Source organism: Arvicanthis niloticus, chromosome 13 (genome assembly GCF_011762505.2).
Source record: "Arvicanthis niloticus isolate mArvNil1 chromosome 13, mArvNil1.pat.X, whole genome shotgun sequence".
Taxonomy (NCBI): Eukaryota; Metazoa; Chordata; class Mammalia; order Rodentia; family Muridae; genus Arvicanthis; species Arvicanthis niloticus.
In genome coordinates this window covers 62,292,906-62,311,430 of record NC_047670.1, presented here as the reverse complement: position 1 = coordinate 62,311,430, position 18,525 = coordinate 62,292,906, and the positions used below count along the sequence as shown (strand labels likewise).

General features: G+C 50.0%; 1 protein-coding gene across 4 annotated transcripts in view; it reads right to left on the bottom strand.

Annotated features, from left to right (window-relative positions):
* Nucleotides 1-18,525, bottom strand: part of Tafa5 (TAFA chemokine like family member 5) — a 212,321-nt gene that overhangs the window by 124,373 nt on the left and 69,423 nt on the right. For 2 of the 4 annotated variants that reach the window (XM_034517112.2, XM_076911846.1), the window contains exon 1: nucleotides 11,528-11,765. The exons of the other annotated variants lie outside the window; for them this stretch is intronic. In XM_034517112.2, coding sequence (XP_034373003.1) covers nucleotides 11,528-11,618 — 91 coding nt within the window. In that variant the 5' untranslated portion in view covers nucleotides 11,619-11,765. Of the gene's footprint in view, nucleotides 1-11,527; nucleotides 11,766-18,525 lie in introns of those variants that run through there. 4 annotated transcript variants of the gene reach the window in all.

Below are 18,525 nucleotides of genomic sequence, written 5' to 3'. Positions count from 1 at the left end.
CTATGGATCTGGAGCCCCCAATGCTCAGCTGAATCAAGTCAACAGGAGCCACTGTCCTGAGGCCTAAGGTGGTAGCTCTCCGAGACACTGAGGCCCACACCTGCATGGCTCACCCCAGTTGTCCCTGCTGCTTGGGATCACATTTTTGTTCACGTGGTCAGCAAGACAATTTTCCCTTCTGCACCGGAGCCCAGGGGCTGCATGAGAAAACAGGGCCTGTTGGGTCCTCTGTCCACACAGAAGGCCTATGACAGACACGTGCAGGCTCTGTGTATGCTCCTGCAATAGCCAACTGGCAGCTCTCAGAGCAAAGCTATGGCTGGAACCAATTTATGCTTTCATCAGAATGTGCTGCATCAGACTGGGGGTGGGGTGGGTGCTCCCTGTCTACAGAGGCTATTCCCTGACAAACTCAGCCTCTACACTCTCTGAAGAACCACACACAACAAAGAAACAGCATACGAGGCAAGAGAAGCAACTAGAGAGGAAGCAAATACTCATAGCCCAAGACACGGCTAGTCTTACTGTGGGCTTCTACTGCTGTGATAAATGTCATGACCAGACAACAATTTGGGGGATAGAAGGCTTTATTTCATTTTATAATTCCTAGGTCACATCCTATCATTAAGGGACATCGGAGCAGGGAAGCAGAGGCAAAGACTGAAGCAGAGGTCATGGAGGAATATTGCTTACTGCCTGCTCAGTCTACTTTCTTATAGCACTTAGGACCACCAGCCCAGGGGTGTCACTGTTCACAGTGTATGGGGCCTCCCATATCAATCATCAATCAAGAAGCTATACCACAGGTTTGCCCACGGGCCAATCTGGTGGGGGGTATTTTCTCAACTGAAGTTCCTTTTTTTAAAAAATAACTCTAGCTTGTGTCATGTTAACGTAAAACCAGACATCACGGTTGGCCCCTTGTCAGCTTGACATACAAATGTCACTGTTAAAATGTAACTATCCTCAACATCCCATATTAATATTAATATCATCGTGTAAAACAATCCAACTTTTATAAGTCTAAGAATCTTTAAACATTGATACGCTTTAATAAGTTCAGTTTCATTGAAATGTCCAGTCTCTTCCAAAACTCAACGTTTCCCTAAAATATCTACATTTTCCCTAAAATTCTAAAATCACTGGAGGGTTCTGTAAGATAAATGACTTACTTTGTTACACTAAACAGGGAGAGGGGAGGCAGGGCACAGTCACAATCAAATTAAAGCAAAACCAATGTCCAACAGTATAAAAGGGGCATCTTCTGGGCCACTTCTTCAACTCTGTCCTCCACAGCCGACATAGATTTTCTCCTAGGTCTAGGGTAGCTCCATTGCATGGCTGCCGTTGTCCCTGGCTGTTGTCCCATGGTACTGGGACGTCCAAAATGCTGGAGGCTCTACAACTAGAATACACTGTCATAAGCAGCAATTCAATCCCCAGTCTCTTCAGGAACTCACCCTTACACATGGTACCTGGTCTCAACTTCTTTTCATGACTGTCAATCCTGGGACTTCTGCTACAACTACTAACAGCCTGTCCTGACCACTCATGGTGTGTGACTCTAGAGAACCCTGACTAATATGAAGCCTCAGCTTGAGCTCTCCGTGATCTCTTCAGAACCAGCTCCACCTGGGAGACTCTTACATTGCCGAGTTTGGCTTCGACCACTTCGGGGCCACACCCACCATGTACTGCTGGACTCTGAAGAAAAGACTTCCCAGAAGACTCTGCCTCAATGATGCTGGTCTCTTCTTAGTCAGGAGCTAATTTTCCAGCCCAAGATGACCAGAACCACAAATTCTTAGTTCAAAATATCACACAGACGGCCCTGGTGGAGTCTCCGCTTCCTTAACAAACCTTAAGAGCCAGGCCTCCTCTATCATCTGCTCTGTTCTCAGCATTATCCTCCAAGTTCCTACAACTTCTCATCAAGCTCTGAGAACTCAATGGCTCTTCTAGGCTGAAGCTCAAACATCCTCCCACAGTTCTCCCCAAAAGATGGTAAAGTCTATCCCAGCAGTACCTTAAATCCTGGGACCAATTTCCATCTACATTATGATTTTTATGGCCATGATAAAACATCATGTCCATAAGAAACTTGTGAAAGAAAGAGTTTATTTCATCTTATAACTATAAGGTCACAGTCCATCATTGCGAGAAGTCAGAGCGGGGACTCAAGGTAGGAACCTGGAGGCAGGAGCTGATACAAGGCCATAGGAGAGCTGCTTACAGGCTTGCCCCTTACAGCTTGTTCAGCCTGCTTTTATATCATCAAGGACCAGCAGTCTATGGATAGTACTGACTGCAATGAGCTAGGCTCTCCCATATTAATCACCAATCAAGAAGATGCATTATAGGATTACCCAAGGCCAATCTAGTAGTGGCATTTTCTCAGCTGAGGTTCTGTCTTCTCAAATGACTCTAACTTGGGTCGAGCTGACACAAAACCAGCAGCACATGGCTAGTGCATCACCCCAGGGATCTGCCTGGAGTCGTCCTCATATGGATAGGCTGGGATAGCTTCAAAGTCCTGGTCTATTATCTAAGCTAGACCCAGGTCTGTGTGTGTCCTGTCCTTGGGAGCAGGGAACAGATCAGCAGAGAGCTGAAAGTGACCGAGAATATCACTGCTCCAAGGTCTCTTTTGTCCTTCCAGTCACACTAAGTGTCACATGCATAGAGTAGCCTGATCTCACTCATTGGGAAACTTTCTCCAAAAGACGGGGACCTTGGAGCCTGTCTGTGGGAGTGAATGCCTATGAGATGGGCTGGGGATGTGTATGTTGAGTCTAGCTTCTACTTCCTGCCATGCTGCTCCAATGAAGTGCCTATTTGCTGAAGGAAAGGCTTAAGATCACTTGGGCATTGTGAAGGTTGCCAGCTGTGTACAGTGGAGTCTAGACTGGGCTTCAAGAATGCATCCAACAGTGCCAGGGCCAGCAACTAGGAACTGCGCAGGATACAGGCACCATCCATAGGAGCCAAGCCTTCCTGAGGGACACCACTTCCTCCAGACTGCCAATATTTGCTCATCCTTCTCTGTAAAAGGTGGCAGTGCCTCAGGTTTTGTCAGTTCCATGGAGGCACAGCAAGATTCCAGAAAGGGCCTATCCTTGAGTTGAGCACACAGTCTAGCTGCGGGTAGGGGAACTAAAGGGCAGCTGTTGCCCAGGACAGGTAGCTGAACCACCTCTCCCCCTACCACTCATCCACAGTGTAGCACTACCCACATGGATGTGGCCCTTAGTGTTGCCTTGGCACTTAGTAGTCAGGACACCAGCCTCCTGGAAAAGTCTTCACTCAACTCACTGAGTGTACCTTTGGATGACCCCTCTATGAGAGCTGAGTGTAAGAACAGGGTGTCCTCGTCACCCTCACCGGATGCCAGTGCTGACATCTGTTCTAGCCCCTTTGTGCGCCCTAGACCCCAGGTTTGGCCCCAGTCCTGAAGTGGACCAGTGTTGAAGTAAACCTGTGTGGCCACTCCTGGTCACCTTTTTCTTCATGGGAAGCTCCTCTCTCAGATAAGATTGTGGAGGCCTGTCAATCTCACAGGAACCTCCTCCCCTGACCACCACCAGAACAGAGAGGTCACAGGACATAGCCAGGCAATCACAGAGCTAAGAGAACACAGAGGCAAGGTCCATGGACTTTCTAGCATTCACCCAACTTGGAGAAAGCAAGAGTGAAAGGGACCCAGGCAGAACAGTGGGAGGCAGAACCACTGTGTCATGGTTACTCAACTGATGTGCTGAGGCCCTGCTGCTCTAAACAGGACATGAGTTATTCCACTTCATGCACTGCCTGTCTGCCATGCTGCTAAGAGGTCATGGGGTTTGTCTTCTTCCATTGACCTCCTGGCCCTAGCCTCAGAAACCCAAAGCCTGCCCTTAGTTCTCAATAGGCCATATCTCTTCAGTGAAAATGCAGTGTCTTCCCTTCTCTGGATACTCCCTGGCCTCTGTGGTATTCAGAATGCACTGGAAAGGCCTGGTTCCTCGATGCCAGATACAGGATGGACAGCAAAAGCAGAGAACAGGACTCAGTTGGATCCAGCCTCTATCGTTCTTGTTGCGGATAAGAAGATTGTGGAGGTAGGATGCATGGTGGCTGCAAGTGTGATTTGTGTTTGTGTGGGATATATACGTGTGTGTGTGTGTGTGTGTGTGGCATACATTTATCACATACACAAACCAGACATATACATGTATATCCCATATTAACACAACATACAGTCACACTACCCATACACGACATACATATTCATGATATACAACTATACTACATATAAATATATACCACACTCATATATACACTGTAGACCAAATAAGCACAGCACATGTAAACACACACCATGTGTACATGTAACCAATGTGGATGTGTATGTGTGGGATGTGTGTTTGTGTGGGATATATACATGTATGTGTGTGTATGTGTGGCATATATTTATGTGTGGGATGTGTGTGCAGTATGTGTTTGCAGGTGTGGTGTGGGTTTGTGTGGGACATATGTGTGGTATGTGTTTTCAGGTACAACATGCTTGTGTAAGGTATGTATGTGGGGGGCGTGTATTTGTGTTGGTTGTGAATGCAATGTGGCATGTATCTGGAAAGTACTGTTAGGTATGGTAGCATGTGTGACCCATGGCATACATGTGCTTTACATGGATGTATCTATAGTGTATATTTTTGTGTGTTCTGTCTGTAGGAAGTGTGTACAGATGTTGTTTGCATAGTATCTGTGTGATAAAATGTGAAGTATACACATATTTGCAGTATACACATGTGTTCATGGACAACATATATAGTATATGTATGTATGCAAAGTGTGATATGTTTATGTATTTTGTATGTTATGCATGCATATTCACTGTGTATAATATATACATGTGATGTGCATAAATAGTGTGTGTTTGGTGTTTATGTGTTATGCTTATAGGCATACAGTGTATGTATATATTCTATGTGTGTGGTTTATATGTGTGGAGAGTGTGTCTCTGGTATGGTGGTATTATGTGTATATGTGGGATATATGTGCATGACATGTTAATAGATTATGCACACATGTGAGCTACATGTACATGAGGTATTAATAAGCAACAAATATTTGGGGGTATGTGTAATGAAGTGTCAATGTACATGTTGGCTCCATGTACACATGGTATGTGTTTACATGTGCTGTGCTTATTTGGTCTACAGTGTATATCTGAGTGTGGTATGCATCTATATGTAATATAGTTTTACATCCTGAATACATATGTTGTGTATGGGTAGTGTGACTGCATGTGATGTTAATATGGGATATACATGTATACATCTTGTATGTGTATGATGTGATTGTACAGAATATGTGTATATGGAATGTATTTATGTGGTATATGTGATATGTCGTGGTATGCATAAGCTGTGTATCTTATGTTGTGTGTACCACACAATATAAATGTCCATACTCAAGCACTACAGTGCCATACCTCCTGGACAAGGGTGAGTTAAGCTGCAGATGATATCCAAATGAAAGAAAAAGAGAAGCCTTGTCTCTTCTGCTTGGAGGGGTTGCAACACAGGCAGGATGGGGCCCGTGGATGAAGGAAAGGGATCAGAAGGGGCAGACCCCACTTAGATGCTGGCATCTGTTGTGTGTGCCACAGGCAGACTTGTAGTCCTATGAGGCACAGTGAAGATTTCATGTATGCTCGGGCCCTAGGAGGCTATAAGCATTCACACAACACCCATGGATCCACTTGTATAGAAAGAAGGAGAGGGGGCAGCCCCCACCCTCACCCTCATTACACAGCTGTATTTTTAACCAAGTTCATAATACATGCTCATGAATTTATATGCTTATGCAAATTGCATATGATATAAACATCTCAGTATTTAATTAATATATAATCAGATGCATGAACACAAACACCTTACTTATAAAAAGGTCAGCAGTGGACATCCTAAGGCTGCCCCCTCTGACACCGTGTATATTAACAAATATTAAAACCACCTATTTGTACATGCTACATACTGCCTGGGCTGAGCAAGCTGTTATAGCTCACCAGAGTCAAGGACTGAGCCTGGCTTTCAAATACCGAGTTGATGTCAAAACAAGGTAAAAGACTGAGTTTCCCAAGATGCACAGGGAAGACCAGCTCTGTAACGATGCAGCCAGTCCCCAAGTGGACAGTCTGTTGAGATATCCTAGCATACCTCAACTCTACTGCTACCTGTCTCTCAAGGGTCTTCCCTCTGGCTCTGTGCTGGGGAGCTGAAAAAGTTGCGGCTTCTGGCAAGCCATGGTGAGCCAGTGTGCAGTCACTTCCATTACCAAGCCCTTCATGTTTTAACTTTTACAGTTGTCAGACATTCGGCAGATGAGAATCCTATTATGGTGAATGTGGGTTTTATTTAGATTCTGTGTCACACAGGAAGCGATAGTAAATGATGATAAAGAAGCTGGTTATTTTAATGCTTCTCCAATCCCATCCCTCTCCAGCAGCTGCTAGCCTGCTTACCTGGCCGCTCAGTAAAGTCTACAGGAAGGCTAGGGAGAAGCAGACGTTGGGCACGGGGAAGACACATGCCCTGCCCTCTCACATACCTTGCAGAGCTCTGCATCCCGATAAGGACGGAGAAGACAGCATTGGGGAGCCCAGAGATCCACGGGGAAAGCTGGGACCCTCTACATGCAGTCCTGAGCCACGTTGGAGAGAATGTGAGACCCAGACTGGCTCTGGGGACTGGAGAAGACACAGGTCTGCAAAATGCCCTTTCCTTAAACACCGAGGTTTCAGCCCCTCAGTGCATCATGGGATCTTGGCTGGAATCAAGCACAGCTCAGTCTCTATCAAGAACAGCTAGGCTACTCTAAATAGCCTCAGGCCCCTAACCAACTCCAGTGTGCTCCGCCTGCCCCCGCCCACTGCCACAGCCATTCAGGGAAGCAAGGATTTATAACAGGAATGATACGCTTTTTAAATTCAATAATTTTGTAAAAAATAAAATAAAAGTCTTTATTTTTATTGTATGAATATTTTTGCCTGAATGTATGTCTGTTTGCCATGTGGTGCGTGTCTGGTCCCCATGAAGGTTAGAAGTTCCTCCAGATCCTCTGGAAGTGGGTTACAGGTCTCAGGTTCTTAGCCAAAGCAGCCAATGCTCTTAACTGCAGAGCCATCTCTCCAGCCTCATCAACAAGTTTTTTGTTTGTTTGTTTGTTTGTTTGTTTGTTTTAATAATTTCTTAAGACCAGTAACTGGTATGTTGTTCAAATTATTTATCTGTTTTTGTCGGCTTGTTTTGCTTTTTTGTTTTTTTTTTTAATTTTTCTTTATTTATTATTTTAAGATAGGGTTTCTCTATGTAACAACAGCCCTGGATGTCCTGAAATTTGATCTGTAGACCAGATTGGCCTCAAACTCACAAGAGATCTGTTTGCCTCTGCCTCCTGAGTACCTGGATTGAAGGCGTGCGGCACCATGCCTGGCTGTTTGTTCACTTTTTAAAAAGATGGCCTACAACTGAGAAGATAGGGAAATTGGTAAATTGCTTGCCAGTGGGCAGGAGAGCCTGACTTTGATCCACGGAAACCATGAAACAAACAAACAAACAAACAAACAAATAAACCTATTTAAAAACTGGGCTTGGAATTGTAGCCTGTAACTCTAGTACTGGAGAGGCAGACAGGTAGGTCCCTGACACTGGCCAGTCAGCCTAGCTTGTCAGTGAGCTCCAAAGTAGAAAGAGACCCTGTTTCAGGAGGTTGGGGGTGTACAGCATCTAAAGAAAGACATCTAAGATTGACCCCTTGCCTCTACATGTGCAGGTACAACCCCTACACACACACATACATACGAGCATACACACATACAAAGACACACAAAAACCCTTAAAAATAAAAATAAACAAACTGACCAATGTCAGGGATATACAAGTATCCTGGGATTGGTGTAGGTCTTGCATAGATGGTATCACTTCACTTCGTGATTTCTACTGAGATACAATTTAGTACGCCTGCATGTCTGCCCAGGGTTAAGTGTGTCCGTTTCAGTGTGACCACACAGGCTCACAGAATATACTTGACTTCCAAAGTAGTGAGCTAACTAAATAAATTAAAGTTGAATCCTATTTGCTCAATCAACAGTCAGCTCTGGGAGCAGCTGAGGAAGATAACGCTGGAAAGGCGAGTCTAAGTTCCTGGGAATTAAGATGCTGGGACACTGTGCTGGGGGAGCCAGATGCAGGCACTCTGCTCCCCCACAAGCTCTCAGTATTAACCCGAGAAAGAGGCTTTTTGATAGCATGCTTGGCTCATGCAACATTCGCCTAGCCATCAGTAGGATTTATAAGGACAGAGAATTAAACCTCAAATCCACAGCTAATGGAGACACACAGGGATGTCTCTGCCAGACAAAGGGTTGCTGGGTTAAATCTTGGTCCTGTCTCCTTTGGGCCCCATAGGTCAGCAATCCATGGACCACTATGGACAGTCAGGGCTGGGCTGCAAGTCACACTGTATTGTTTTTGTTTTCTTAGAGATGTGAGTATCCAAACCAGAGCTTGGGCTGCTGTGCCCTGGCCCAAGCGCTTCAAAGATTTCCAGAATGTTCACAATCCCAGCTGTTACCCTAACTCCATATCCCAAGTCCCACATTAAAAAAAAAATACTGTGGGCATAGCCTTCTGCTCCTCCCCCCACCCCACACCCCGCCGCCTGCCTTCTATCCTACACCTACCCTGCTTGCTCCCATAAGGCAGTAGGATCCAAGCAGGGCTCCTGACATATCACCCTTGTCCTGACCTGTCCTAGCTCGGGGGAAACTAGAGTCCCTACAAACCCTGCACAAACAAGTGAGGCTGGTAACATCCCGGCAGGGTAGTTAAGGCACCCCACTGATGCCTGAACTCCATGCTTTAGCTATGGTCATCTGCCCCCAGCCATCTGGCTACCTCCACTGAGTAGGCACGGTAAGCAAGACCTGTTCTAACAGAAACCAGACAAGCCGGGGGTTGCAATTAGGACCACAGTTCCCCTCTCTCTGGGTTCACAGCCCTATTCATCTTTGCAATCGCAGCAAGACAGGCCAGTCAGAGTGGGATGGATTAGCCACGGGGTATCCTGTATCTGCACACAAAAGAGAAAGTATGGAAAAAAATAGCTCCCTGGGTCCCCCATTCTTCACCCCTTTGGGGCAAAAAACAGATTCATGGAAATGGCTGTTTCTACAGCTCTTTCTCACTCCATCCCCAGGCAACAAGTCACAACTGTCCCGGCTGCTTAGGTCCGTCTCTCCTATCAGATTCCTGTCTGGACCCCAAGCCTCCCAGAAGGGCCCTGTGACTCCCCTGGGAACCACCTTCTTCAGTCTCTCACTGCACACCCTAAGGCCTATCCTGAGGCTCCTGCTTCTAATACCAGAGACCGACAAAAGACAGACAGACAAACAAGCAAACATGCAAACAGCTACAAGGACGCCATCCCTGACCATTTTAACAGAAGGCAACAGCAAAGGGCACTGGGAGCCAGGGCCACAGAAGCAAACAAGTCAGAGTAGACAACAGCGTTCACAAGCTCCCACAGGGAAGGCTGGGTAACCACTTGGGCTTTTCCTCAAGAGCAGCCGCCAAGACAGTGCCTTCATGTCCTATGACCCCATGGCCAGCATGCCCTACCTCCTTCCCTTACCCCACCATCTGCTACAACAACATGCATATGTCTGCCATACCAAATGCCCAGGCTGCCTTCTGATAAAGGGCTGGTCTGCAAATCCACTCTTAGGGGACATGCCCCACCATTCCAGAACACAGGTGCTAATGCAGACTGCCTTTCTGACCTCACATCTGGCCACCAGGGACACAAGAACTTCCCTCTTGACCAAAGGGCCAAATCTAATAGCTTAGAAGACTCTGGGACTGGTTTGTCCCCACCAGTCCCAGGCAGAAGGAACCCATCCACTGGGTCGCCCGTCTCCAAATGACCAGCATCTCTTTGTGGCCACATATGACTGCTCATGACAACACAATAACTCAAGCAGGCTGGATGAACCCAGAGAAACCCCAACACCTTAAGATTCATGTTTTTTTCCCTCAAGTAAATACCCCCAGAGAACAAAGAAGCAGTGGAAAGGGTAGAAAACTTGTATCCCAAACAAGATCTCAAAGTATAAGGATGCCATGTCTTAGGGTCTTCGGCATTGCATTCCACCACCCCCCCACAGCTGATACCAACTTGAGGACAGCTCTGGGGGGTGGGGGCTGAAGGAAATGACTCATATTTGCAGGAAAGAGTTATCTCAATAGCAGGGGACCCCAACCCCGTGGCAGAACCACCCACTCATGAAGTAGGTCACCTAAGCTGGAGGGAAGACCGGCCTCCAACTCCAAGACCGGTCTGTAAGCTGAGCAGGTTCACCTGCCTACAGCATACCAGCTACTTTCTCCAAAGTAGCACCTGAAATCAAGGGATAACAATGTAACAATGTATAGGAGGCCACGAATGCTCCCAGGATCCAGGGAGCTCCCAGCATCTAGGAGCTTACTAATTAGGTAGGGAAGCTACAGAGTATTTCAAGCCCTTCATCCTTAGGATCCTGGATGTAGTGAGAACAGCCGTAGAAATCTGCACCAGTACTTTCCAGGGTTCAGTGTTTCCTACTGACCTAAGGGAGGGCTAGCTAGTACAGGCATGGCCTGTGCAAGGGCACTAGTGACCACCTACAGTGGGTGCCCACCAGAGCAGGCTGGGCCCAGAGACACCAAGACTAAAGAGCAAGAAGTTTCCAACAGAGTGCCTGCTATTTGCTGCCTACCACTGCACACCAAAACAGTCAACGGGAAAGAATCCCAAAGGGCCGCTGTGACCGCAAGAGTCCAATGTGTACCACACAAGTCTTAACAGAGTCTCGAGAGCTGGATGGGACAATCCTGCAATCTAGAAGGAACCAGGAGGGCAAAGGAACCCAAAACCTGAGTGTTCTCAAGTTCTAGGCATTCTGGCGATGAAGAATTCTGCCCACCTAGTCTAAGTCTGCTGGGTACCCGACCCGATCTGTAAAGAGACATGGGACATGGGTACAATTTCTCCAGTCCTCATCCCTTGACACCTTTGCTTCCCCAGCCCCCAATCCATTCAGTCCCGGCCTGCTCAGCACTGGCTTCAGCCAGGCTACCAAAGTGGAGCGCTGGTGCCACCTACCGAGGGTCGATGGCATGCGGGTAGGCGCAACTGCCACCGAGCCTTGCGGGGCAGGGGATGGCAACCGCAGCCTGGGCTTAAGCCTGGGTTCCAGGACTACACCGTAGCTAGCCAGGCCCCAGCACTCCCGGGTTCGCACCTAATACACGCCGATCATGAGCCCAGAGGCACCAGGGGAGGCAGATCCAGCACTGGGCTCCGGAAAGGCTCGCGCCATCGGCCACTCTGGCCCCGCAGAGCCTCGGCCCACCTCGCTGGCAGCGCTGGAAGGTGCTGGGAACAGTATCACGCGCAGGGGCCGCCGCGAGCAGTGTGGGGTACCGCGCGCGCCGGGGACAATTACCTTCTTTGAGGAACTGCGCGTGGATCACCAGGACAAGGAAGCAGCAGAGCGCGGCCCCTGCGAGTGCCCAGAGCGCCTTCAGGAGCTGCATCGCGGAGTGCCAACTCGGCCGACGCCCCCGAAGTCGCGCAGCGAAGGTCCAGGCGCCGCATCAGCGCCCCGCTGGGTGCAGCCGCTTTGGCCGCCCGATCGCGCCCTCCATCCGCCGCCAACGCCGCGCTCCGCCGCGACTGGAGGCGCCACTCCGGGAGGCGATCTGTGTCTTTTGGGCAGGGGGAGGGGACGGCGCGGGGGAGGGCGCCGGGGAGGGGGCGGGCGGGGGCGGGGAGGTTAGCAGAAAGTCTCGGGCCGCGGCGGCCGCCGCTCCGGCCACTCGGCCACCATCGCGCGCTGCGGGGCGCCGGGGGCCCGGGAGCGGGGGACTGGCCGCCGCGGCCCCATGAATCAGCCCCGCCGCCGCCCCCGGAGCCGCGCCGCCAACAGGGCCCAGACCGGCCGCGGATTGCGCAACGGCCCGGCGGGTTGGGGGTCCGGCGCGGCCCCGGCTCTGGTCGCCTGTCGCCCCGCGCCAGAGATCGGCGTCGCCTTCCTCCACTGCTCTGTTGCCGCTGCCGCTACCGCCTTCTCGGGCTCCGCCGCTGCCGCTGCCCGCTCTCGCTCCGGCGGGGGGCTTAGGGGGCCGCTCCGCCGCCGCTGCCACCGCCGCGCAGAGGCAGCTTCAGGGCCAGGGCTGCGCGCCGTTCGCGGAGCCGCAGCACCATCGCCGCCGCCGGGGCCCGAGCGGCCCGGCCGAGTCCGCCGCAGTCCAACTTGCACAGCCCGGAGCCGCCGGGCCGGTCCCCTCGCCCGGGACGGTGCGGGGGCCTCCGCGCCCAGCTGGGAGAGCGCGCCTCCGCCGCCGCAGCCCGGACGAGGCTGGGCCCAGCGCTGCCGCGAGCCGCCCGCGCTGGCTGGGGACGCCGGGGGCGACGCTGAGGGTGGCCGCGCCGACAGGTGGGGCCGGAGACGCTGCGCGCCTCGCCGCCCGCGGGACGCTGCTGCTCCGGTGCTGGTGGCGCGCGCCCGCCGCTCGGCTCGGCGTCTTTGCGAGCTGCGGCGGGAACGGGAGCGCGACGTGGCTCTCTGTCGGCCCAGGCGGCCAGGCCGCGCTGCCTCGGACTCTGGCCCGCTCCTGCCGCCGTCTGTGCAGCGCCCGGGCCGCCGAGCTGCCGATGCGCACTGGGCCGCGGAGGGGACCCGGGGGACCTGGCCGCCCTGCAGCGCCCCCGTCTGGCGTGCCGGAGGGTCAGGTGGGGCTGGTCCAGCTGAAAACTGCGGGTCGGGCTCCACCTAGGTGCGCTGGGGCCTCACTGCAGAGCGGCCGGGTTGGCGCCGCTTGTCGGGGGAAGCGAGCCCAGCCCCCATCCGGCTCCTACCCCGGGTCCTGGGAAGAATGCGGAACCACAAGGAGGACCGGCGGGCTGACGTACTGCTAGACAGGTTCAGGGCAGGCTGCTCTCCGGAGGCGGTTTCGAGGGGTTTGAAAATAGCACAGCAGACCAGAAACACACAGCCTTTCCCCACCACCACATTGCATCCTGGGCCTCCTGTGTGCCCGCCTCCAGCCAGCTGCGGGACACCCAATGGCACAGGCAGTGGATGCCCACAGCCGGCCCCAGAGGAAGCCAGCAGGCATTTCCCTGCCGCCGCCTCCATTCTTCCGCGAGGAAGAGCCGGCATTTGTGTCTGGAAGCCCGGAGCTAAAGGCAGTGCTGTCCTTTTTAGAGGGTCCCTCCATGCTAACAGCATCAGGACCGGAACGGGAGGCCTGAAGGCACTTTTGCCTGAATCGAATTTCAAATGCTCAGCTCAGAGCTTTGGGTAGAAACCCGGGACCTACACATAGCCTATGTGGTATGCCGGGGTGGGCGTTGTCTGGGGTCTGAGACTCATCTGCTTCACGTGTCATGCAAGAAAAGAGGCCAGTTCTGAAGGGCTCTTGGAGGTCAGACAGATCAAACTTCTTAGGCTGCACTTGGGGAAACTGAGGTCTGTAGTAGCGGGATGACCAATAACATTAAAGGTAGAGCCATCTGGCCACCAAACTTGATGCTGTCTGCCTGACCAGACTTTACTATGCCCACACCTGAGCAGAAGAGGGGCTGCTCAAAAGCAATTTGTCTCTGTGGCTGCCAACACCCCTCTCTAACCCCTGAAGAGACAAGTGTTAGTCAGAACTCCCACCCCACCCCACCCCAACCCCGAAGAACCTTGTAACAGCTAACCAACTAAACAATTCAGAATCTACCATGGGAGAGACTTGGCATTCTATTGAGCAGTTCTCTGGAGTCCCTCCATCAAATAATTGCCCCCACCTTACCGTCTTAAGTACTCCTACAAATCTCCCAGCAAAGCCTTCCCTGCGGCAGCCTCAGGAACCTGCCCTGTCCATCTTGAGACGTCTGACCTCCACCAAGGTCGCTGGCCTACACACCTCACCTGGAACAGTGTGTTTCACTTCCAAGGGCTCAGGGTTTGGCGGGTGCTCATCACATACACACAGATTTGGTCCCAAGGAGACCTCAATCAGGAGAGAAGGCCCACCCCTGACATTTGCTTTGTCCCCAATCTAATCACTATTTGAAAAGAACTAGGCGTTTGAAGAATCTTTCTGCCAACTGAATTTATAAAAGGAAAAAGAAAGATCCTACAGAAATGCATGGCCCACCAATTAATCCATTCCCATTGGATAGCATGTGTGTATCTCCAAGTTTAAGGACCCAAAAGCTCCTCCCCTAGGTGCCAAGCTCTCCTACAGGCTGTGGTGCTAGTGCCCTTCACAGAAACTACAGGTAAAAAGCCACGAACCTGAGTTTGGCACCCAGAGGAGCAGGTAAACTGTGCAAACTGAGAAGCCCATTGGGCATCCAGCTTAAGACAATGGCACATTCACCATTCACCTGACTAGTGGAAACCACCACAGGCTTCAGGAGGGGATGGACACCAGGGGCTATGAACACATAGAAAAACACCTTTTTTTTTTTTTTTTTTTTTTTTTTTTTTTTTTTTTTTTTTTAAATCATTAGATTGTGGCAGTTCAAGTTCCTTGGCCAGCCAAGGAAATTCTGGTGCTGAGAGCTGGGCAGAAGAGAGGAGCCATCTGAAGGGTGCCCTTTCCCTCACCATGCCAAAGAGTTGGCACCATTCGAGGGGTAGTGAGCCTGCTGATGGAAGGGTACTTAGCCGAAGAGCTGCATCGCCAAAGATGCAGGTGACTGAACACCTGTACCCCAGTAACTGCTGCTGCCAGGACAGTTACCTGAAGAAGCCAAGGCATGCTGCCCCAAAGGGACAGTCCCTTTGTGCCATATACCTGAGATATGGGAATGAAGATGGAAGGGAAGGGGCCTTCTGTTTTACATATCTCTAGGTAGAAGTGAACACTGCCTTCAATTAGGCATGCAAGCAGTAAACACAATAGTTTAGCTGTGACTGTGACTTTGTCACCAACAGAAATCACAGGATCACAGGTATTTTCATATCAAGTTACAGATCTATGGCTATCACTTTACATTGCTTATGTTCACCATTATTTCAAATTACAGTCATTCCACGGCTAGGCTTTTCACGTAATGCTTTAATAAAGACGCAAACATACCCTTGATTCAAACTGGTTTTTTTTTTTTTTTTTAACATTTGATAACTACATTTAATATAATTGGCTTCCTTGGGGATTTCGTGTATGTTTATATTATTCTAAGGCAGGTTCCATAGACTTTAGCAGTTAGCCTATTATGCTCATGACCCCTGGCCTTGTGGGAAAGTCAGGGCTGCATACATAACTGGTGTGGCATGGGATGGAATGGAGGAAGACCTCCATGCAACATAGCCTGAATGTCTGGACACTACAGTGCCCCAGTTGGGTCACCAGGCCAGCCCATTCTGGCGGAGGCTGCTTGACCCTAGTAGTCTCTAAGCCTACTTCTGAAGAGGCTTATCTGCAAACACACACACACACTTCCAGAGAACACAGGCAGCATACTCCAGAGTGTAGTGACCCACAGCATCCCCTGACCAGTCACTGCCTATTGACCCCTTACTGTGCACTGACAAATTCTACACCCTGGTCATTGCTGTACACTGTCTGGTTCTGGCCCTTTAAAGATCCTAACCAATCACTGCACACTGACCGTTTATCCTGTGCTGACAAGTTACAACACTCTGACCATTTACTGTATCCTGACTGTTTCCTGCACACTGACCAGTTACTGCTCTCTGGCTGTATACTTCCAGCTTTCCTCCCAAGTGACAGAGCCTGACAGACAGGATCACCAGGTATAGGGAAGGGAGGCCGAAGACATACATTCCATAGCTAACCCCGAAAAGGCAGAAATGATTCAGAGACAAAGAAAGGAACCACAATGACCCTAAATTCCATCATGCTAAAAAAAAATGCAAGGAAACAATGTAGTAGCCACACAAAACCAGGAGATAAAAGAGGCTTAAGATGAACACAGTGGTCAGGTCTTAAGATGCAGGATTATGCTATATGGTGAAAAAGACCACATAGAGAGAGGAGTCAGCAAAGCCTACAGTGTGGAGCCACAGAAGGGAGACACAGGAAAGGCCTAGGGTTGTTACAGTGTGGAGAGGAGGTCTCAGGTGTCCAAGTTTCCTATTAGAAATTCTGAAGTCAGAAAAGATCAAAGAGGAGGAAGTGGTAAGAAATGGAAGGGCTTGCTATATTCTAAACAGATCTGATGGGCCAACTCAGAGCCAAGCAGCCCTGAAAGCCTGTAAAACCAACAACAGGAGTAGGACACTTCTGACTCATGGAATCTGAGGAGAAGTGACAATGGGCTTTTGTTCAGTAATGCTGCCTTTCCCTTCAGAGCAGAGCAGTGTCCTCCCAGACTGGTGGGAAAAGGCACTGTACCAAGGGTGCTGACCAGCTCCTCAGTCATCAGAGGGCATCATACCACTGAAGACAGCTGGAGGAAGCCTCCCACCCACAGCCTGCTCAGGAAGCTGACAGGGGCTCCAACAGAGAAAGGAATCATATGGGAAAATATGTAGCCAGGAGACTTTCGAGGTGTAGAGGCGTGGAGCAGAAGATGCACAAAGATGTACTGGGCCCTGAAATTGGGAAGAATTTCCATCAACAGGCAAGATCTTTACAGTGAAATACCACGTCTCTCTCTTTTTCTCCATGGTTCTAGTCACTGGTCTCTTCTGTGGGAAGCTACATGGATGGAACGGTCCAGGGAACACTCTGTTTCTACACAAGTCTTAAAACCAGCTCACAGACAAATCTCAAAAAAAAAAAAAAAAAAAAAAAATTCCAGCAGCTAGCTAAAACACAGAGTCCTAAACTTCGATCATTAAAGATACATGTGCAGAGGGGCTGCAGGGGACGGCTCAGTGGGTAACAGCGCTTGCTCTACAACCAATCTGCAGCAGGTTTGGAAGCACAGAAAGGTAGATTCTGAGAGCTTCCTGTTCACCGAAAAACCCTTTCTCAAGGCAATAAGGTGGAGAAGGATAAAGGAGGACTCTGTTCTGGACTTGGCATGCACACATAAGAGCATGTGCGTACATGGGTATGCACACCTGCACACTTACATGTATGCACCAAACACATACCCATACCGTACAATATGAACACCACATAACATATTCATACACAAACATGAATGAATGAATGAATGAATGAATGAATGAATGAAACAGTGGGTGTGGCTTGAACACCATCTTGGACAGAGAGGCAGGAAAAAGCAGGGTGGAAAGAGAAGGGGTCTAGGCTGACTCTGGGAGGTACCCATAGACACAGGCCAGAGAATTAGGTGACATTGGGAAAATGTGGAAGGTAGTCTTCAGCACGGCACTATCATTCGTGAGCAGAATCTGAGAGGGAAAGACAGGCATCTAGATCCCTGGCAAGTGGCACAGCCCCTACATCAGCTTAGCTACTCTGCAGCACAGACTGAGCCTCTCGGAGGTCCAAGCCCTGCACAGACAAAGGACCAATGAAGATGTTCAGATGCTTGTAAGCTGGAGCATGAGAAGTTGAGTTGCTCCTGCCCTGCAGAACATCCAGATTGATATGGAAGCACACCATGCCATGTGTCACATGTTTCTGTGCATGCTCACATGTATATGTGTGTACTGATGTTTAATGCTCATATATGCACACCTTTCTGGGTGCACTCCTACGTGCACAGCCGTGGCTACTGTTTGTGTTGGGGAGAGGTCTGTGTGTGTCCCAATTGCATCTGTAAATGTGTGTAAGGCCATACTTTCTCCAGAAAGCCACTCAGATATTTTCAAAGGCACATTCCCTGGAGACCAGTGTCTTCCCTGTGGCCTTGTGGTCTCAACCATAATGTGTTAGCATCAATGGAATGAACATTCCTTGTACCCTCCCCATCCACCCACCCACTCCTGCTTTCTTCAGCACTGGAGGGAAAGGGATCTTACTCAGACATAGGGAGCAGTCTAGCTGCAGCCTTCTTTCACCCAAAATGTTCTAGCAACATGGTATCTCAACAGCCATTGTGGGCAGGATGGGTGAGGAGGAAGCCATGTCGCCTGTCACCCAAGGTCATTCTACAGATGGAGCGCACAGGGAAGAACACCAAGCCCCATCACTGGGAGCCTAGCTTAAACAGTATCCACCAAGACTATTTCCCTGTCTATGGTATCTAGGTCCACCTTCAGGTTGGCCAAGCCTGAAGCGTTGGGGAGGATGGGAGGGACATAGTTCAGTCCTTGTAGTTTAGCAGCAGAGCCATTATGGAGACTGGTATGAAAAACTTCAAACAACTGAATAGTTTTTGTCTTCTGTGAGACCACCTGTCCCACCTCAGGGTCCATATCCAAAGTAAGGGCATCAGCTGATCATGGAGGTGTCAGTACGCCTATGTGTATGAAGTCCTGTTCACAAAAGCTGAGATTCAGAGTTAGCCTCAGAGCCCACAGGAATCAAGGAATAATGAAGTGTGTGTTTGTGGTGTGTGTGT